This window comes from Arvicola amphibius, chromosome 3 (genome assembly GCF_903992535.2).
Source record: "Arvicola amphibius chromosome 3, mArvAmp1.2, whole genome shotgun sequence".
NCBI classification, from domain to species: domain Eukaryota; kingdom Metazoa; phylum Chordata; class Mammalia; order Rodentia; family Cricetidae; genus Arvicola; species Arvicola amphibius.
Window position 1 is genome coordinate 83,654,237 of NC_052049.1, and position 23,386 is coordinate 83,677,622.

The following is a 23,386-nucleotide window of genomic DNA, read 5'->3' on the forward strand; positions in this document are numbered from 1 at the left end:
GGACACAGCACACCTGCACACAACACGCCTGCTCACAGCACACACCTGCACACAACATGCCTGCTCACAACACACACCTGCAAACAATACACACCTGCGCACAACACACATGCAAACAATACACACCTGCGCACAAACACACATGCACACAACACACATGCTCACAACATACACTTGAACACAACACACCTGCTCACAACACACACATGCAAACAATACACACCTGCACACAACACACACCTGCAAACACACACCCGCAAATAATACATACCTGTGCACAACACACACACACAACACACTTGCTCACAACATGCCTGCTCACAACACACACCTGCAAACAATACACACCTGCACACAACACACACCTGCAAACAACACACACCAGCAAATAATACATACCTGAGCACAACACACACATGCACACAACACACATGCTCACAACATGCCTGCTCACAACACACACCTGCAAATAATACACACCTGCGCACAACACACACATACACATAAAACACAAGCTCACAACACGCCTGCTCACAACACACACCTGCAAACAATACATATCTGTGCACAACACACACATGCTCACAACATAGACCCTTGCACAACACACCTGAAAACAATACACACCTTGCACAACACATTTACACACAACACATACCTGTGTACAACACAGACCTGCACACAATACATCTGCTCGCAACACGCATGTGCACAGCACACACCTGCACACAACATACCCGCTCAAAACATGTATCTGTGCACAAACACATACCTGTGAACAACACACCTGTGCATAACATACAACCTGCTCACAATACATACTTTCCTAAGAGGAAATGTACAAGGAATAGGGTTTTCCCACTCTTTGTCCCTAAAAAATCATGATTGAAAGCACAGGCTTTAGTGTGGGAAGTAATGAATGCAGCTTCCAACATTCTCAGCCCCATACACGATGATCTTCCATTCCATGGACCAAGCCACCTGCTCCAGAAAACACCTGAGACCAATACTCTGCTGCCTGTAATCAGACTCCCTCAAGTGAAATGTGTGACAATTATCCTTACACTTTTTACTTAGAAAAGTCTCTAAGTCCTCATCAGTGTGAGCCGGACTGCCGCACATGCTCAAGAACAGCATGGTGGGACCTGTAAGCAAGAAGTAAGCAAGCAAGCCCGTGCCCTGAAGATACCAGGGTCTGCTTCCAGAGAACAGCATGCACAGCTGCCCACATCTGCTGGAGAACCAGTGTCTGACAAGGGAACTCCAGGAGTCACCACCGAGCACAGGCAGACGGCTGTCATACAAAGCCCTGATGACAAAGGGAAGTGCACAGCGTGGAACTGAGTCACACCAAAGTGTCTCCAAAGTGACTGGGGTCAGAGAGAGGGGGAAGCCGCAGCAGCAGACCCTACTCTGAGCATTTGCGGTGTGTTCTATTAGAACTAGGGCATTATTTTTACAACACACAGAACTGGGAGGCTACTACTGCAGCCTGCAACTGGGAGCAACTTTCCGGGCTGGAGAGATGACTCAGTGGTTAAGAGCATGAGCTGCTCTTGCAGAGGACCTGGGTTTAATTCTCAGCACCCACATGGCGGCTCACAAGTGTCTGCAATTCCAGCTCCAGATGACTCAACGCCCTCTTCTGGCTTCTGTGGGTACTGCACACACATGGTACACACGCTGACATACACTTATGCACATACAATAAAAACATATTGGATTTAAAAAAGAATTTTCCCTTTGAAAGCAGCTCATTAAATGCCCCTCATCTCAGGTGCATGGGTACTTTGCTCCACTTCCAGCAGAGGCAGTTTCTCCTGGACGCGGGACTCTAAATAGTACTCAAATTTGAGATGTGACTACAACAATCATTTATATTGCTTCAACTAGATTGTTATTAATGGAAATAGGCCTTTAAATTTTATTTTCTATTGTGTGTGCAGAATACTGCAACCACTGGCACCGTCGAGTGCGGCATGCTGACCCCTGCAGCGTCACTACAGCATTGTTTCTGCACCAGGACAAATGTTGACATACAGAAAAGAGCACAAGTGGGCAGGATTACTAGGGCAGGGTGCTTAGATTCAGGAATCTCCCAGCTTCCACAGAGAACTCCTGGAGAACCACTGTTCTGCATCACACACTATGGGATACGTCTGCAAGAGGTGAAGCGGAAGAGGATTTTAAGATGAGTATGCTAAAAACAAGTTCTAATTAGAAATGAGTTACCTCCCAGCCCAGGCAAAGGGGGAGGCCTCGCACCTCCAGGTGAACCCTGGGGAAGGCAGACTGCGGACAGGACAGGACGGCTGAACTCTGTCAGAGGAGGGGAACCCTGTGATTCAGGACAGCCCTGTGGGAAGGCTTGTGGGCAGAAATGTGAGCCAACCAGGATGACCTCACAGAGTGGAGGAGGGGCTCCATGACACACTCTGATCTTGGGAAGTGGAAAAGACACTGTGGTGACTCATCCAACAGGAAGCCAGGACAGACAAGGGGAAGGGCACTAGGACTAGGGCAGAGTGACTGAAGGGGACCAAGAACGACCCTGCCACACACAGAAAAGATGAAGACAGGAGGAAACAGCCAAGAGCGCGCATGCCTTGGGCTTTGTTTTGGAGATTTGCTTGGTGGCATCACAGTCCCTTCATTGGCTATGACTGGATCAGACGTAAGCTTTTACCTCAGAGCAGAGGCGGAAAATCACAGCTGCTACCTAGGCCCATCTGTCCACCAACCGAGACACGGGCTATGCAGTGTTCCCATGCAGAGTGGGTGCTCAGACAAAGTTATCTATTTTATGAAAATAGGCAAATTTAACAGCAAAATGCATGTTCACAAGATGATCACAGGGAGCTGGGGAGAAGGTTCAGTGAGGTGAATGCTGGCCACACATGTGTGTGAGGACCTTACTTAGGATACCAGCCCCCAGGTGAAGAACCAGATGTAGTAGTCTGTATAAACCCCAGCACGGGGGAAGAGGCTGGCAGATCCCTGGAGCTCCTCATGAACAGACAGCCTGACAATTCATGCCCTCAGGTTCAGTGAGAGACCCTGCCTCAAAAAGTACAATGGAGAGCTGTTGATGAGAGCATTCTATGTCAACCCATGGTCATGGTCTCTACATACACAACCACGCATGCACGCATGTGCACGTGCATACACACCCATGTGAACTCATACAAAGATGGTAAGTTAGTGAAGTCTGTAAGCTCAGCAGATCAAGGCTTTCGAGCCACACTGAGTTCAGAGTCTTCAGCTACCTAACAATCCACACTGAAACTACTTTCGCTTTTCCAAGCACTTGGGACTAGGAGGGAAGGCTATATTGACCATTTCCCTGAAACCATGCCTCTGTAGTCCTGTTGGCAAAGACCAAAATAAAGGAATATCTGGCATCCTCCAAAGACTCTTCCAAGTCCTCAAATTATGTGGCTACTGTGTCACGCAAACCCGGTACGCCAGGCTCTAATGTTCACAGCCCCTCACAGCTTGGCGATAGCAAAGGCGCCAGGAGGGGTGGCACGGATCTACCTTCTGTGCTGGAAGCACACAAACAACTCTCTCCTGAACCTTTACTCTATATTTTTCTGTTCACAAGTGGCCTACCAGGGGAAAGGCCAAGGGCAACCCCTGAGGAGGGGACTCAGGAACTTTCCCTGACAACAGAGGAGAAACTAAGTGTGTAATGCTGAAGACAGTTTCTAGAATCACAACACTGGTGACAACTGACTTTCAGCCCCCAAACAGTAAGTCCTGCAATGGTCTAGTCAAGATGAGAAACAAGATACGAAAATTGGGCTGGGGAGACAGCTCAGTCTATTTTCTAGTATCTTCCTACACTAAATTCCTATCAGAAAATCAGTTCCAGGGGCTGCAGAGAGGGCTTACTCAGTAAAATACTCTCCATGCAAGCATGAAGGTACCAGGCAGTCATGCTCATGTGTGCAGTAGTGCACACATACACTGTCAGTGCTGGAGAGGCTACGGGAAGCTGCCAAGGGCTCTGGCCAAGGACGCTAGCCTAACACTATTCTGATAGCTCCGGGTTCAGTGAGAGACCTTGTCTCAAAACATACGTAGAGAAAACTGAGTGCTATAGCTCAGTGGAGAACACTTGGCCAGCATGCATAAAGTCCTCAGTTCAATCCCTGGTGGCAGAGAAAATACAAAATAAATAAAGCGGAGAATGATTAATGACATCATCTGACAGTTGGCTTTCGGTCTCCACATGCACACACATACATATGTGTGAATGTCAATCTACATACATGCACACACATGCACACAAAAGTATATAAACATAAAACATATATGTCTCATGGGGGCAGAGAACATATAGCTGGTATTCATCTGGGATTTGGTACGGACAGACCTTAAACATCGAGAAGATACTATGTCTATAGTACCTGTTCTTATTTTGTTTCTGTTGCTATGATAAAAATATCCCTACAACAAACATCTTGGAGGAGGAAGGGATTTATTGGATTACAGTTCTTGGTTACAGCCCATAATGAAGAGAAGTCACAGCGGCAGAACCCTGAGGCCGATGGTCATACCATATCTACAGTCAAGAGCATGGGACAACAAACACACCAGTGCCGTCTGCTGGCTGCTCACTTAGCTTTCTTTACTATTAAACAGGGCAGGACCCAGCCTAAGGGATAGGGCCACCCATAGTGGGCTGCATCAGTCAACAACCAAGACAGTGCCCCACAGGCAACCTTGTCCCGATAATTCTTCATTGTGATTCTAGGCTGTGTCATGTAGTTCACAGAAATCATCTCGGTGCCTTCCTAGGCAAGCTGTCCACTTGAGTCTCTACCTCAGATTTGCTGTGTTAATAGTTGATGCACTCATTCAATAGACACCTCAAGGTCCCCTTCCAGGGCTATGACATCTCAAGGCCCACTTCTGGGGCTATGACATCTCAAGGCCCACTTCCGGGGCTATGACATCTCAAGGCCCACTTCTGGGGCTATGACATCTCAAGGCCCACTTCCGGGGCTATGACATCTCAAGGCCCCCTTCCAGGGCTATGACATCTCAAGGTCCCCTTCCAGGGCTATGACATCTCAAGGCCCACTTCCGGGGCTATGACATCTCAAGGCCCATTTCTGGGGCTATGACATCTCAAGGCCCACTTCTGGGGCTATGACATCTCAAGGCCCACTTCCGGGGCTATGACATCACAAGGCCCATTTCTGGGGCTATGACATCTCAAGGCCCACTTCCGTGGCTATGACATCTCAAGGCCCACTTACGGGGCTATGACATCTTAAGGTCCCCTTCCAGGGCTATGACATCTCAAGGCCCACTTCCGGGGCTATGACATCTTAAGGCCCCCTTCCAGGCCTATGACACTTCAAGGCCCACTTCTGGGGCTATGACATCTCAAGGCCCCCTTCCAGGCCTATGACAGTTCAAGGCCCACCTCCGGGGCTATGACATCTCAAGGCTCCCTTCCAGGTCTATGACACTTCAAGGCCCACCTCCGGGGCTATGACATCTCAAGGTCCCCTTCCAGGGCTATGACATCTCAAGGCCCCCTTCCAGGGCTATGACACTTCAAGGCCCACTTCCGGGGCTATGACATCTTAAGGTCGCCTTCCAGGGCTATGACATCTCAAGGCCCCCTTCCAGGTCTATGACACTTCAAGGCCCACCTCCGGGGCTATGACATCTCAAGGCCCCCTTCCAGGGCTATGACACTTCAAGGCCCACTTCCAGTGATTTACTTCCTTTAGGGAGGCTCCACCTCCTAAGTGTTCCCAGCCCTTTCATGTTCCAGACCCTTTCAAAACATCTACACCAGCTCGGGACCAAGTCTCAAAAACCCCTGAGGGGACATCCAACTTCTGTAATCTTTTTGCTTAATTTGTCTAAAAACAGGAATTCATAAATCACCTCAGTGCTACCCAGCAGATGCCCCCTCCATAAAATAAAGCTGAAGATACTCCAAGCAGACTCCATGATCATATTTGTAATTACTGCCTTGCAATAAAAACCCCACTAACCATGGGCTGCAGAGAGGGCTCAGTCAGTAAGGACCAGAGCTTACAAACCCACCATCCAAATAAAATGTGACCCACGGGAGAGGGCCTGCCATTCCTTCTGGGAAGGAGGAGAGCCATGCAGATCTCTGGAGCCCATTGGTCAGCTATTCCGGTCCATCCCCATTTGGTGAGAGACTGAAAACGGGTGGAGGGGAACGGAGGGAGACTCCGCCTTGCCCTCTGACACTCACAGCCACGAGTGGGTGTGTGCACACACCAACCACCTCGGCACTGCAAAACCTGTTCATTTTATAACCGGCCTTAATAAAATCCCTGCTTTGTGCTCCTGAACTAACAAAATGATGTAAGTCACTGAGTAAATGGCACCAGAATATAAATGTGTGTGTTTATTTCATTTTCCCCTCCAAACTCCTAGAATTTACTTTGGAGAAAAATGTAAGAGACTTCACAATTTTGAGAAATTTCATTTTTTAACTCAGAACTAAGAAAATGTGTATTTTAGAGTAGAGCATTCAGACGTATTCTTAGCTTCCTGCTCTGTACTTCCAAGGGTCATGTGTAAATCTATTTATGTAATTCTGAAACAGCACAGCCCTGGACTGTCTATCCTTAATTCTCCAGTGCCCATAATTCCCCATAGTGCTACAAAAAGGCATTCCTAGTATGTCTGTCTTTAAATTTTTCAACATTTCCCTGCATCTCCAGAATGAGCAATGAAAATAATATCAGAGCTACTTGGGGCTGGGGGGTGGGGGCATACCCAGGGAAACAGTATCAGAGATACTCACGGGAGGACGAGCATTCCCAGGGAAACAGACCTTACCAAGAAGTACCCCTTCCACAAAGCCCCCAGATGGAGGAGACTGGAGAGCAGGAACCACAGTTCCAAAGCCTTTCAGGAAGGAAGAGCCTTACCTCTCACCTGCCTTCCTGCCCCCATTCCTGAGCCACAGAACCCAAGGCTGCCCTAACGGTAGAGGAACAGCAGCAGCTGAGCAGGAGGTGGCTCCTTCCTCGCTTGCTCCTGGCAAAACAAACCTGCAAAACAAGCATCTACCATCCTTGTCATCCTGGGCCTGCTCTGGGATGAGGCAGGAAAAAGGGGGAGAAACAGAGAGAGAGCAACACCGCCCCAAGGCCTGTCACGCAGTGCCTGCAGCAAACCAGAGCGGGAGACTGGTTAGCAAAGGGAAAGTGTGTAAAGAGTCGGGGAGACTGGTTAGCAGAGGGAGAGAAAGTGTGTAAAGAGTCAGGGAGACTGGTTAGCAGAGGGAGAGAAAGTGTGTAAAGAGTCAGGGAGACTGGTTAGCAGAGGGAGAGAAAGTGTGTAAAGAGCTGGGGAGACTGGTTAGCAGAGGGAGAGAAAGTGTGTAAAGAGCTGGGGAGACTGGTTAGCAGAGGGAGAGAAAGTGTGTAAAGAGCTGGGGAGACTGGTTAGCAGAGGGAGAGAAAGTGTGTAAAGAGCTGGGGAGACTGGTTAGCAGAGGGAGAGAAAGTATGTAAAGAGTGTCTCGTTTCACGGGTCATCTGCAAAGACCTGGGGATGAGCGGTTAGCAAGAAGAGGAACTTGACAGCTTACAGAACACTTTCAAAGGACATCACAGCTAGAATGACACTGTGGGAGGGATGTGAGCAAGCCCAAACAATGCGGAGAGAAACTGGGCTAGCCCCCGACTCTGGATTACCAAAGCTGGTTCAACAGTGAGACTGAGCAAGGTGGGGTGGCCAAGCTGGCTTTGTCAATTTTGTTGCTTAGGAGGGCCTCCGTGCCAATTATACCCGGCCCTTCTGTTTATTCATCTCTAGCAGCAGCCATGGGAGAATCCGTGAGCTGAGCATTCCTAGAAACAGAAGGGACCTTTTGATAAGAGCCTAGCACATAGATACTGTGCTGATCTGCCTTCCAAATGAAGAAAACTGTGGCCTGGGGAGGCATCTACAGACAGCAGTCACCCTCAGGATGCTCTTCCACCTGGCCACCGCTGACTTCCAAGAGGGAGCTCAGCCTTCCCTTCATGAATATGCTCCTGTCACCAGGCAGCCAACCTCACTGTAAACCAGCACTGGGCAGAAATTCCTCTAACAGTGGAGATAATTGCTGTAGCCTGGATTGTGATCAGCAACGCAGAAGACCTGGACTTCTGCTTCTCACGGATTTAAGTAGCCATTGGCTTACGGGGGCTGGAGGTGTCCACGAAGGCTGCAGGCCTACGTCTTTAACAGAGAAAACGATAAACAGATACGGTACGGATCTCATTTTCCTAAACTGACGGGAAAAACCACACGGAATCCTGTTTCTGCCCTGCGAGGAAACGGAGCGTCTACCCACTCGATGCCATCTTTGCTGCTGTAGCCGTCTGCCACTCTGCCTCCACAGCATCTTGGTTGAGAAGCCCCAAAACACCCCAGTCGACTGCTCACTCCCTGCCAGAACCTTCTGCATGAGTCTACGCAGCTGTAATCGAGTGGTCCGCAGCATGGTGATTGGTGGTTGCCTTCTTAGCATCTGGAGAGACAGCCGCTCCAAGCGCAAAGACATATCAAGGGTGCACCAGGCCATTCTTTAAAAGGAGCGGGAGAGATGGCTGAACAGTTAGGAGCACTCTCTGCTCTTCTAGAGAACCTGAGTTCAGTTCTCCACACCCATGTCAGGACGTTGACAACCCTTGTAACTCCAGCCCGAGAAGGCAAGGCTGGCGGTGTCCACATAGCCTCTCACAGACACTCACGCACACAAGCAATCAAAAAAATCTTTGTCTCTCCCACAGAACTTTTTTTTTGGGGGGGGGGGTTGGTTATGTAGCTTTGAAGCCTGTCCTAGAACTAGCTCTTGTAGACCAGGTTGGCCTCGAACTCACAGAGATCTGCTTGCCTCTGCCTCCTGAGTGCTGGGATTAATGGCGTGCACCACCACCACAGAACTTTCATACTCATTATCCCACTTAAACTTCACATTAACTTTAGAATATAAGTATTTAGCAAATCCATTTACTTTACAGAGGCCAACTGACTTTTCTCAGGCAATATGACTTGTCTCCAGTAGCACAGACCCAGACCTGGCACGTCCTCTGGGTTATAAGACACAGGTGGTGGGGAGGGAAAGGGTGTGGGACAGCGTATGACCTGAGTACAGAGGAGAAAATACAGCGACGCCCACCACTCACCTCGGAAACCAGCCCCTTCCAAGTGGACCCCTTCAAACAGACAAACTCCGTCCCAAAGAGGGCGCTTCAGGCCAGGCCCAACGTAAAGGACCCTGCTGTGGGACCCTAGAGCACAAAGCCCTAGGCCTTTCTGTGACCCACTGAGGCAGAACAACTTCTGAGGCTTCCAATGGACTCCGCTACCACCCTCAGAGTGACAATTACTGCCCGTTTTCCCCTCTGGAAGAAGAATAAGGAGGTCACAGAGGAAAGGGAAGCACAGCTGTAGGTCAGGTCAGGAGGTTCAGATCATCCTGGCTGCCTCCAGCCTTGGGGCAGTGGCCACACATCCTGCCACCTGCTGAGGTCAGCACAGAAAGGATATCTTTCTCTACTCCCTCATTGTCTTAACAGAGGAAAAGGCCTGTGCTACAGTCGGAACTAGACTGTGACTACAGAGCCCCCCCACCCCTTCCAATACACGGATCAGTCGTACCTGATGCTTGGAGGAGTGCCCCAAGCTGAAGAAGGGGGAGTTTCTGTCAGCTACACATGAGAACACGCACTGTGAAGCAGTAGACTTTCCTACCGTTTCTGTAAATTTATTATTGCATTTATTTTATTTGTGGGGGAGGAGAGGCACATGCCGCCAAGTTCGTGTGGAGGTCAAAGGACAACTTTAGGGAACTCGTTCCCTCCTCTCCCTTCATGTGTGGCCCCAAGACTGAGCTCGTGTCATCAGGCAGGGTGGTAGTGTCCCTACCCAGTGAGCCACCTCATCAGCCTTCCGGCTGGTTTAATAACAATAGTAGCATATGCCTACCACAGGCCTCTGATGTGTCTGCACTTTGCTGAGTTCGAACTATGTCTTATTTCATTTAGCTCTCACGCAACTCTGAGACAAGGGATCTGGCTTCATCCCGCTCCACCTTGGAGGCTTCGGTGGGCAAAGTTCCCTTTGGGGGTTACGATTGTTCTTAATCTTTTCTTGTTTTTAAATGCATCCTAACTCAACCCAGCCAGCCTTTTGACAGTCTTTGTGTTGCTGAATTATAAGCACTAAGCTTTCTACCTGTGTTTTAAGCTATTGCTTCATGTGCTGTTCAAAAAAAAATTCTCCACCAGTAATCTCTGGTGCATGTGACCCGCGTACCTGGGACTAGGCATAGAGATTGCTGTGCACTGGAGACCAGATCCCATACTGCAGCCTTCACAAGTGCATGGTTCCCGTCATGAAGCCAGAAGAGGGACCACCAAGGGGGAGGGGTCCTCAAGGAAGTGGGAAGGGAAGGAAGACTTCAATGAGGATGACGTGGAGCTTTTCTGGAGGAGGAGTGGATGGGAGGCAAGAGTGGGGGGAGGGCCAACAAAACAAAGTGTGTGAAAGCCAGGACAAAAACCACATTTTCTGGCTTAGTTACTAAAAATGGGGCTCAGTGCGTAAGAGTGTTTGCTTCCAACATTGACAAACTGAGTTCTATCCCCAGAACACACATAGTAAAGGAGTGAACCAACTCCCACAAGCTGCCCTCTGACCTCCGTGTGCAAACTCACACACACACACGCGTGCATGCACACACACACACAGACTCACACTCACACACACATGCGTGCACGCACACACACATACACAGACTCACACACACACTCACACATACACATACATATACACATAATAAGTAAATTCTTTCCTAAAAATGTAAAAATGAATAAAGATCAACACTAAGACTCGCAGATGCTAAAAGACAATTTACAATTTAAACGTAAAATGCAAACATTGTAGAAGCAAGCATAGGAAGGCAGGCTTTGGGACACAGGGATAGGCAAGACATTCTTAGGAGGAATGGACACCAAAAGCACCACGTATAAAGACAAAAAAAATCAGTTAATTGTACTTTACCAAAATTACAGACTTAGTTTTTCAAAATGTTTCCAGAAAGAGAGTAAAGGACAGAAGCCCACTGTGGGAAGAAGATGCATGCCACAAGCCTGCACACCAAGGATGCTCAGAGCCCGGGATAAAATCAACCACCCAGTTAGGGCAGTGAAGTAATGAACTTCTCCCCCAAAACAGAGCATGCAGACAGAGCACATGCAGAGAGCATGCGCAGGCCTGTGGGCCTTAGGGAAGCACAAACTTAAACCACAATAAGCTTACAGCACCTATTAAAACACCCGTTGGGACATCTAACATAGAAATCAGTGCTATCAGATGCTGGTCAGGACACAGAAGCGCCGGGTGTATACACTGCAGGGAGGAATCTAAAATGAAATTGCTACTCTGGAGAAGTGTTTAGCAATTATTTTATTAACAGCACACAGTTACCATCTAATCTAGCCTCCTGGGTATTTATCTGAAGTAGTGAAAAATTATGTCCACACACACCCCTGTTTGTGAACATCCACAGAAACCTCCTCGGTAATAAGCAAACACTGAAAGCAACCCAGGTGTCCTTTCACAGATGAGTGGCCAAACCACATCCAGCCCTTGGAGTACTACTTGGCAATGAAAATGAACCATCATGGATACAAGCAAAACCCTGGGTGGATCTCATGAAACAGCACAGACGAAGGAGCCAATCTCAAGGGTTCCATGTTTCAAGGATTTGCTTACATAAAACATAATACAGCAGAATTGTAGAGAGTTATGATTAGGTGAGGTATCACTGCGATTCAGGGACTGAGCAAGGAAAAGCCCCGAGAGTCGGAATTGCTCTGCATGTTGACCGTGGAGCTGGATTGATAGTGCACGGGGGGTGCACACTCAGCAAACACGTGTGCTTGAAACCTGAAGAGCCTGGTCTGGGCTCTGAGGAGTACACTCAAGTCACCTTGGTTCTGCTAGGGTCCCATGACCACATAAGGGTCACCACAGAAGAGACAGGGTACCCTAGACCTCACTACCATACTTGCAACCTCCTGGGAAGCCACGATCATTTCAAATGGAAAGTGGACGCTGAGGACTCTACTAACATTTAAAAGACTACCAACAGAAGTGGAGGAAACAGAGCTGCAGCACTGCCCAGTGAGACCCGCAAACACAAACAGGACCAACATTTGAAAAGCTGCACCCATTGAGTTAGCAGGGTCGTGTTCCCAATGCCTACTTCCTCCTAAAAAGAAAAGGGGGAAATAAAACAAACAAACAGTCCTGATGTTGAGCCCCTTGATAGGCTGCTAGTTCTGCCCTGAGTCTGGGATGAATGCACCCTAGGGTTTCACAAGTGACAGAAGGGCTCAACCAGGACCCAGCGCAACATCCAAGAGCACCAAGCGACTTCCTTTCAGAGAAGCAGTGCCCTGACCTACCCACCTAGGCCAGGTGTACACAGAACCACTCCTCCAAAACAAAGCAAGAGCAAACCAACAGGACTTTGAAAAAATCTCTCGGCAAACAAACATAAAACCTCAATAACCTCAGACAATTCCTAGCAAACTTTGTAATCAAATACATCCTCTGGCCTGAACTCCTCCCTCACCTCTTGCTTTTCAAGGATTCTGTCACCTACTGAATTCAGATACCCTCCAATGGTATGGTAACAAAAACATTCAAGATACTACAAAATCCCTGGCCTGCGTTTCCATGTGCACAGGGACACACATAACCCAGCCAGAAAGGAGTGTTACTTGAGAAAACGTTGGTAAATACTAGAAATGCTTGCAGTTCCAACAAACTTCAAAACATGGGTGTGAACCGCAGGATCTGACGGTGTCCCTGGCAATTCCCTGGGTCAGTCACTGAATATTTTCAGTTCCGGGTGTTGCTGTGCACTTTCAGAAAACACACGCACACCTGGAGGATGCTCTCCCAGCAGAGCTCCTGCCTCAGTTAATTTGGCCCACCATTTTTGGGGTCACACACCTAGGTGCGTCTAGCTCTGGGGTCATGCATCTGGGTGGTGTCGGACCTCAGAAAGAGAATAGTGCCACACAGAGACACTCCAGACACACACACTGGCTGGCGGGGAGCAGACACTTGCCACGCTCATCAGCCGAGCACCTTCCCGGGAAATGGCGCACAGTTCTTCATTCGTGTGCTGTGGTCCATGAAAGATGCACTCTTCACGCTTCAGTATGTGCGTGCTCTCGGTCCACTGGAGCCCCCAGCCCACACCTTCTCAACAGAACCTTGAATACCTAGACATGAGGGCATTCTTCCCAGCCTCTTCTCACCTACTTGTCACCTCAAGCGGATGAAAGTTTCCCTCATCAAGAAAAAAATGTGGCATGCAAGACAAAACAAAAACGAGCTCACCTAACAACTAAACATTACCTGTGAACACATACCAGGAACCCACCAAACAAGAGGTCTTTAGAACACTCTATTCTATGCCTGCTCCTTACATGACCACAGACACACACACACACACACACACACACACACACAAACACACACACACACACACACACACGCACGCACGCACACGCACACACACACCAAGAACCCACCAATTAAGAGGTCTTTAGAATACTCTGTCCTATGTCCTGCTCCTTACATGACCACACACACACACACACACACACACACACACACACACAGAGCAGGAACCCACCAATTAAGAGATCTTTAGAATACTCTATTCTATGCCCTGCTCTTTTTCGTTCTGCTCCAATGTCTGCCTCCTAATCCTTTGCTTTTCTTCCACAGTTCAACCTAAGTACTGTTCTCTCGTTATTAGGATACAAAGCCAACTTGGAGAGAAACCATGTAATGCTCAGAACATAGTCCTAGCACACACTTTTTCTCTTCCCCTGGAGCAGACAAGAACTTGAACCCCAGAGAACCTTAAGCACCAGTGTTGGACTGGGCAACGCCAACCTGGGCCCCATATGGTAGGCCGCCAGGAAGAATCTTAGGCAGTCTGGCAGGATCCACAGGCTAGTTCTGGAAGCAGGAAGCCAGGAGCGTTCCATCGTCAAGCCCTGACGTTTCACTCCCCGAGGACTGTAGCTGTTTGATATACCCTAGTCTGCTGTGCTCACTTCTGGAGAACAAGCTGACACTATTGAAGCAAACGGATTTTTGCTGTATCAACCCTCCACCACCACCAAGGACGTTTATAAGCAAAACCAGCCAAACTTTTAATAGTCTTCAGAGGAGGAAGCTAGAACCATGTGGAAAGGAGCAGGAAGCAGAGGGACCAAATTCCATCCAAAATGTAAGCGCCAAGGCCCTTGAGATCAAGATCCTGTGTCCTGAAGCCACAGTCCAGTTAATAGAGACAATACACCCACGACAAAGGCAGAAAAGCAAACATTTTCCGAAAAAAAATGGGAAGGGGGGAAAGGCCTGGGATTCTTGGCGAAGGGAACTCATTCCCCAGCATGGTTCCCTAGGAGGCAGTACCAGCGGTTCCTCTGGGCTGTCAAGAGCCATCGTGGACCTGGGTGCCGCTCTCCGGCCTGCCACAAATGTCACGTTCCAAGAAAGTTCAACCAACTCCCCCTTGGAAAGTTTACATTTCCTCCCAGAAAACAGATTCTTTTCAAGGCAGTGCCAAGAGGCCAGGGAAAGCCGGATCCAACCCCCGATTTGTGTAAGAAACTTGTTTGGGAAGAACAAAGAAGGCGCAGGGGCGGAGGGGCCCTCGAGCCTCCCGGCCAGGGCGCGTCCTGGGGTCCGGGCTGGGCGCCCCGTGCGCCTTTGTCTGCGCCGGGACAGCAGCATCCGCCAACCCTCCTGCTCCACCGGCGACCGGGACCCGCCAACCACACGGGAAAAGTCAGTCCCGAGTCGGGGGCCCACGCGCGGACCAGAGTCCCCGGTCTCCCGTAGGGATCCGCCCCGAGGGTACTGGGCACTTGGAGGGTGGCACAGGACTGGATTCTACTTTGTGTCTTATTGAACCTTCTGGATCCCTCATGGGACACTCGGAGGCCCCGGCGCCGACCTGGCCGCCCAAGTCCCCACATCTGGAGTAGAGCTGATGTCAGCCTGGAATCCGTGGAGAAACCACAGAGACCTCTCGGCCCAGTCCAGAGGAGCCCTCCCTGAACCCCCGGCTTGAGCAGGTTACCTCTCAGCACAGGCTCGCAAGGTCCCCGGCGCGACTTTGCCCTCCGCATGGGGCGATCATGGGGCGATCCCGGCAGGGGAATGGCGGCAGGGGGGATGGCTGGCGGCTGGGCGGCGCGGCGAGGGGCGCCCCAGCGCTCAGGAAGTAGAGAGATGCCCAGCTCCCCCTCCAGTCCCACCCACCCCACCCAGCCACCCGGTCCTTGAGCGCCCAGCGCTCCCGGCCGCCCGAACTGCCCGGGAGGGTCGCTAGTCCGGTCCCTGTAACCTTACACTCCACCCCGCCCAGGCCCTGGCCGCGGGGCCCTAGAGCCCGTCCCCAGCTTCCCGTCGCCCCTCCCGAGACCTCAAAAACTGCCGGGGCTCAGGCTGACGTGTCTCCCTTAGACCCTTGTTTTGTCCTTGGCTGCTCTGAATTCCTGACACACTCACCATTTCTTTCTGAATGCCTTAGACTCCATCCCTGGGATCTGCCTCGGAACTCCTGACTAGGTTCAGTTTAGGGTCAACTTTTCTCCTACGCGGAATTTCCAGGTGAAAGTGGCCTTATTTTTCCCAGCGTTCCCTAGGCCCGAGTGCTTTCATCAGGTAGGGGGATCGGGATAGGAGGGGCTATGATATGTCCCTCTAAGGAGCAAAATGGCCTAAACAGATCTTACTGACAGCCTTAAAAGTTCAATAGGTTTCTAGAACTTTACATCCTGTTACCACAACCCCCAGGCCCTTATCTGTTCAACCAGATGTAAAGAATTTTAAGTCTTAGGACAGTGTTTATGACTCTGTCCCACCTCTGAAATCAGGCTCTCTTTTCTAAGCAACACTCCACACCCAACCCATGGTACTGGATTAGAGTCCTTGCCTTCTGAAGCCATGTTCTGGGACCTTTCTGGTCTTCTGAAAGGTGGGGCTGCAGACCAAGCTCTTAGAGAGTTAGGGCAAATCCGGGCTTCTGTCTGTCTCCTCCCTCTCTCCCTTCTTCCCAGGCCATCAAAGGGTTCCTGTCTGTGTTGTGCCAACTCCCTAACTCAGCTGCTCACATCTTTGCTCTCTGCTCTTCATCAGATTTCATGACAGCCTTCAGATTTGGTAACATCGGCTCCGCAGACAGAGGGCCCAAATGTAATTGGCAGAGTTATTTCTCAAGCATAGGCTTCACTTAAAGTCACCTGCTCTTGTAAAACACACAAAGTCAAGATATATGCACAGAAAAGGCAGGGCAGTGGATCCTCACTTGTTAAGTTTGGACTGGAGAGTCTGGTCCAGAAAGAGTGCAGGGGGGAGGGGTGGAGATCAGATGAGCAGGAAAAAGAGGCACTGGCTGGCAAGGACAGTGGAGTCCAGAAGGAGCTGGCAGGGTTCACGTGCTTGGTGAGAAAGTAGAAATGTGGGAAAGAGTTTTAGCTACAAAGGAAGAGGCAACACGCTTGCAGAAGATGAGCAGAGTCACAAAAGTGTAGGCCTGGGACGAAATGAAGAAACTGCACCTTTGCTGGCTGTCGAGGAGACTCCTGTCAGGCTGGGAAACGACTTCTCTAATGTCACAGAACAAGTTCAGTAGCAAAGCCAGGGGTGGAACCGCACACCCCACATGTGCTTCCTTGGTGGGATTTCCCTGTGTGCTGTGATTACCATTGATTAATAAAGAAACTGCTTTAGACCTATAGCAAGGCAGAACGTAGTTGGTGGGGGGGACACGACACTAAACTGAACGCTGAGGGGAAGAGGGCAGAGTCAAGGAGAAGCCATGGAGCCGCCTCCAGAGAGAGAGATGCTCTGAAACATTGCTGGTAGGCCATGACCTCATCGTGATGCATAGATTAATGAAGATGTGTTAAATTAAGATGTAAGAGTTATCCCATAAGAAGCGAGAGCTAATGGGCCAAGCAGTGATTTAATAATATAGTTTCTGTGTGATTATGTAGGGACCGGGAGGGAAAGAAACCTCCATACAACACTTCCTACCACTTGGTGTCAATGTTGAGTGCTGGTTTAGGAACTGAGGCTGTGCCTTACAGTCAATGAAGGAACAATTGCTTCAGTGATTTATCTGGACAAGTTATAAAGAAGAAGTAGTGAACAGAAATGGAGGGGAAGAGGCTAGTCTACACATTCTAATTCCCCTACTAGCTTCTGTCCTTGGAGGGAGCAAAACTGACCAATTACAAGCAACAGCTCCAAAATACAAACACCTCCATGGGTGACATCACAGTCCAGCTGACTGGTATCCTACTGACCTTGAACAAGACACCTAATCACTCTCTTTTTTAATACATAATTAATTTTTATTTTGTGTTCAATGGTGTTCTGTCTGCAGATATGTCTGTGTGAGGCTGCCAGAGGCCCTGGAACTTGAGACACAGACAGCTGTGGCTGCCATGTAGGTCCCGGGCCCTCTGGAGTGTGAAGGAGACAAGGTGGAAGCATGCAAAGCAGTTCACATGGAAAGCACGCTTCCAAGTGAAACAAGGGCTGGGAGAGAAAGAAAAGGACTGGGAAGTGCCAAGGCTACTCCGTCATCCAGCTCCGCAGCTCTCTAGGGCACAGTCTGCAAGCTGAGAATCTTGGGAGTTTGTAGGTAAGTCTGGCCCACACTCTGCACTCCTCGATTAACTCCACGTCGCCACACACATGGCAGCCTAGGCAGAAAGCCCTGCTGGAGGCCAGCTTCCCTAACCCTGCCTTAGCCCTCTCAGCTGCTAGTAGTCTACACCCTGAATGTAGAAAATGAGTGACCTTCTCCATGTCTCTGAATCGACGGCTCAGAAACTGTAGGCTGAAAGAAAAGGTGCCAGTTCCATCAAAGCTTTCTCTGTAACAGATCACAGATTCCAATGCCTCATTTGAGCCAAAAAGAAACAAGATATAATAATAATAATAATAATAATAATAATGGTGGTACACACCAATAATACCATCTCTAAAGGGGGGCAGAGGCAGGAGAAATGCATCAAGTTCCTGTCCCACAAAGAGGATGTCAGGTCAGTCATGTTGACAAGTAAGACTTTGCCTAAAATAATGTCTTAACTAGCAAGCAAAGCAGTGGTTCATACTGTGCTTCTGGGGGAGGGGGGTGTACATACTCAAACTAAATGTCAACATCCATTCTGCAGCGAGTCACTCTTTCACGTGCTAACTGCTAGGGAAGGTGATCGGGGGCCAAACAGGATGGGTATTAGATATTGCCAATAGGATACCAGCAGACTGAGGGTAAGGCCTGAGCACTAGCCTAGGTTCTTCCCCCTTCTAGACTGGGAGGGTTAGACCACAAACCACAGTTTCTTCCGCCTCAAACTCCGAATCTTGTTTTGAGGGCTGAGATAACAGACCAGTATCCGCAACTTAGGAAGTCGGCGAGAGTCTTTCCTTTTTCTTCCAGAATTTCAAAATACCAGGATTTTCAATACTTTATTAGCATGCAAACACCCTCCATTCACACACACTCAGCTCCTCTCTGAACACACATCTAAGTTTTTATTAGCCTGGGCCTTGCTCGATGGACACCAAGTAGCTGTAGAGGAAGGCCCAAGAGAAGACTAACGACAGAAGAGTCCACAGACAAAGCCATGCAGGGAATCACGTAGCCTCCTCTGAGATGGGCACTACAACCTGTAGGGCATAATGAATGACTATTAAAAGAACAAACCAATGGAAGGTTTCAATCAGGCATCCTTGATTAAAATGACTTGTTTTGCTTCTAAAAAGATTGTTTTAAAGTTCCAGTTCCCCGGTACTTTCCAAAGTGTGATTTCTGAGCCACAGCATGTAGGAATTTGAATTCCCATAGCCTATCTCCAAATTCAGAACATCTCAGCATAGATGTTGGAGCTCACAGAGTCCCTCCTAGGTTCACTGGGGTAGCGGGACTCTCAAAATTCTTTCAGAAGTACTGGCTACACCAAACTCAATTTGCTAAAGGTGAGGAGTGGTGGCTGACACACAGAGGTCACAAAGAGGGGGTTACTGAGGCACAAGAGGACATGCACTCAGCACTGAAAGGGACCCAAGGACTCACAAAGGGTGTCTGTCATTGCTGCTGTTTGAGGGGGACCCAAGGACTGACAAGGGGGTGTCTGGTATTGCTGCTGTTTGAGGGTAGGTTTGGTTTTGTTTTAAGCAGGGTCCTTGCAGGACAGCTCTCATGCCCTAGCGTCCATTATGCAGCCTAGGCTAACGCTAAACTCATGGTCAAACTGCCCTAGCCTCTCAAGTGTTGGAAATGTGGTGTTTTTTGTTTGTGCTATAACAAATGAAGCTTGCCTGAAGATCATAGTGTGAAGTGAGTCACTAGTCAGCCATAGAGGCCAGGCACACACATTAATCCCTGCACTTGGGAGGCAGATGCAGATGGATCTCTGTGAGTTCAAGGCCACCGTGGGCTACACAAGATTGGTCGAGTCTCAAGGAGAAACAAAGACAGACAGTGGAGGCTCACCTTTAATTCCAGTACTTGGGAGTACATGCCTTTAATCCCAACACTAAGGAGGTGGAGACAGGAAGGGGTATGGCTGGGGAGAAGGAGATAGGAGCTCATTGCATTCCGTCTGAGGACTTGTAGAGACAGGATACCCCATTGTAGAGGTAAGAACTAGTGACTGACTGCTCTGTTTCTCTTTGATCTTTCAGCATTTACCCTTATATCTGACTTGGGGTTTTGATTATTACAACTAATTAGAATTCACGCTACAGGAACTACAGGCATACCCCACTAGACCCAACTGAATTAGGCTATTCTAGACAAAGCCATGGGCACAAGAAAGGAAAGCACTGCTCCACAGCATCTCCTCTTTTAATCTCTTCATAAACATCCAATGGCCACATTCACACTGGATTTGATGGGCCCAGGCACAGGAGTGTCCTCTTATTTGTTTTTTTACTATTGATATTTGGTTTTTCAAGACAGGGTCTTTCTGTGTGGCCCTGGCTGTCCTGAAACTTACTCTGTAGACCAAGTTGGCCTAGAATTCACAGGTATCTGACTTCCTCTGCCTTCCGAGTGCTGGCATCAAAGGTGTGTGCCATCGCTGCCTGGCTGCATCCTCTTATCTACAATTTCATTTTCTGTAGTTTCAGTTTACCTAGTCAACTGCAGTCCAAAACTACTGCACGGAAAATTCCAGAAAAAAAATTTATATGCTTTCTGAGTACCCTTGTGGTGTTGTGATAGCTCACTGTCCTCCTTTACAGTGTATCCATGCAGGATGCATTACCCTTCCATCAGCAATTACAATAGAAGGCACTCTGAACCAGGGAGAACAATGGATTGTATAAGCGCCCTAGTTTATTCAGTTATTATTAATTTCTTAATAAGCTTATTATATAATTTAAACTTATCATTTGTATGTATGTGTAGGCAAAAGCATACGGCATATAGACACATGAATTACTTTTCTCATTTTCATAACCAAAGATCTGACAAGACATAATTAAAGACAGAAAATATTCATTTTATGTCATGCCATTGCTAATAGGGAAGGCATGGTGGCAGGAATGTGAGGCTGCTTGGTCACATCTGGGCAGATCAGGAAGGAGAGAACGGGGTGTTCAGCTTTTACCTGGTTTTGTCTTTTCCTGTTTTATTTAGCGAGAACTCTAGTCCGTAGGATGGCGCTACCCACATTCCAGATGGGTCCTCCACCCTCAGGTGTTCTTGGGGAAAGCCCTGACAAACACAGGCAAAGGTATTCTTCATCGATGCCCTGCATGTTTCTCAATCCAATCAGGCTGACAATGGAAACGGCCACAGGAGGCGGTTGGCACCCATAGGAGGCTTGTTGCAGGCCTTCTTCGGATAAGGGCGTACTCTCCACAGACAAAGATTCTTTCCAAGCTTTTCATTCTCTCGTGTAGTTTGTAAAGATAGCAGTTGGTCTTCCCTCCCCAACTTGTCTCCAAGCATACCGTCACATTCTTGAGTAAGCCTTACATCATGCATGGCGCCTCTCAAGAGGCAGGCTTATGCCCTGCCCCCAACTTGGGAAGTGTTGAGAGCTAGCTCCATGATTCAGGGACCAGTGTCTATAGGGTGTGGGTGATGAGAGAGGAGGAAGAGGCCAGAGAATCTGGCCAGGGCCAGATTCATCACCATGGAAGAGGAAAAGCAAAAGGGAAGGAGCATAATGAGGAAAATGGACAGACACTTCTGAGTCCTGGAAGCTGTGCCCAAGGACAAGGCAGCCGCTCCTAAGAAAACTGTTCCACAGCAGAATCCAGTCCTAGTTCACTTTCTGTTGCTGCTATGAACTCCAGGAGAAGAAAGGGTTTATTCCACCCTAGAGCTTACAGTCCATCATGAATGGAAGTCAGGGCAGGAACCTGGAGGCAGGAGCTGATGGAGAAGCCGTGGAGGAACACGCTTACTGGCTGCTCCCCATAGCTTGTTCAGCCTGCTTTGTTATACATTCCAGGACCACCTGTCCAGAGGTGACACTACCCACAGCTGGGCTCGCCCTCCCACATCAATCCGTAAACAAGACGCTCCTCAGACATGCTCACGGGCCCGTCTGACGGAGACAATTTCTTAACTGAGGATTTCGCTTCCCAGATGAGTGGACCTTGTGCCAAGCTGACAGAGAATCAACCAGCACAGACCATCAGCTGGAAATCTGCTCTATTTGAAATTCACTGAAGGACTTAGGGAAAGACAGAAGGCCAGGCTCTGAGCTACCTAAATTGCCACAGGTAATTTGGCGCAGTGACTAAGTTATGGGTCTGAGGCCTGTTTGTCTGGATGCTTTCGGTTTCACACCCTCAGTGACACACTGGTCTCTTGCCTCAGCAACTCCTCCTAGGGGTGTTGTTATCTAATATATGATTGCCTGTAATTGGAGCTATTAAAATGTGAGAGACAGAGAAGATAAGACCATGACCAGAGAATGCATCTACAACGAAAACGTGGGAAAGGGTAGAGGGGGTTTAATTCTAAAAAACTGGCTACAAACTCTGGAGGATGCTGAACAGGGCATGTAGCTCTGGATATGAGCTTGGCAAATAGTAATTATTCAAATGATTAAGCTATTCTGGTTGTTATTGAGACTCTCACTACAGAAACCTCAGGACCACTGGGAGCTGGTGATAGTTTTCACTGATTATGGCTTGATTTCTCTGGGTTAGGGGTTTCTCAGCAGAGGCACTGATGGATAATAGGCGGATAGCTTTTGTTGTGAGATACTGCTCTATGCATTGTAGTTGGAGAGTCAGTAGCAGTCACCTCTTGATGCCTGGTCAAGAAAACAGGACTGGAGAAATGAGTTGGCATTTAAGAGCACTGGATGTTCTTGCTCAGACCAAGGTTCAGTACCCAGCACCCACATAGTGACTTACAACAGTCTGTAACTCCAGTTCCAGAGAATCCACCCTCTTCTGGCTCCTGCAGGCCCTGAACACCCATGGTGTACATACATACATGCAGGAAAAAACTTAAAAAGAAAGAAGGAAGGAAGGGGGAAGGAAGAAAGGAAGGAAAGGAAAGGAAAAGCTCTCTAGACATTGCTAACTGTACCTTAGTGTACTAAGTTGTCCTTGGCTGAGAATTGCTGACTTGGTTAATTAATTGGCATTGCTTAATAGAGAAGGAAGCCCCTGGGCCTCTCTCTCTATTGATTCTTCCTTGACAGAAAGCAACCTCAGCTTTGTTTGCCCTGTGATTTTATCTCACACAAAGAAAACAGTTTATTGCTTTATTCCTAGTAGTGATACACATTTGTGTATATAAAGCTGAAAGCACACTGGTTTTCTAAGAACATCAAGCCACTGTTAAAAGCAAGGATTTGAACCTTTCATAGTGGTACAGATCTGCAATCCCAAGAACGAAAATTCTAGTCCAGGGCGACCTAACACAACCAACAAGAGTTTTCACAGTAAGAGACAACTTGGATCACAATGTTCATGCTGAGGGCTTACAGGGGATTAGGCTCAGCTTGGGTGTTTCATTGTGAAAACCTATCTTTTTAACCTAGAGCCAGAGAACAATGGAAGGAACCGGCCTCTCTGTGACCTGCACAGTTTATCTCTTTTGGAATAGGGACTGCAGACAGGCAGCTCTTACACCATGAAAGCCACGACAGAGACAGGGCGGTGGGAAGGCCCCACTGTTCTAATGGTTCCACCACTGGGAAGTTCGATTTAGAAGGTCGTTTTACAGCATAAATCTGGAGGAAATGTTAAAATTGATGTGATAAATGTTCTAAGTTATCCATCTAGCAATCAA

At 48.6% G+C, this 23,386-nt stretch overlaps 1 protein-coding gene across 2 annotated transcripts in view; it reads right to left on the bottom strand.

The window, feature by feature from the left end:
• Positions 1-15,336, bottom strand: part of Amotl1 (angiomotin like 1) — a 71,373-nt gene extending 56,037 nt beyond the window's left edge. For both annotated transcript variants that reach the window (XM_038322616.1, XM_038322615.1), the window contains exon 1: positions 15,182-15,336. In XM_038322616.1, coding sequence (XP_038178544.1) covers positions 15,182-15,230 — 49 coding nt within the window. In that variant the 5' untranslated portion in view covers positions 15,231-15,336. The remainder of the gene's footprint in view (positions 1-15,181) is intronic.
• Positions 15,337-23,386: the final 8,050 nt, after the last annotated feature.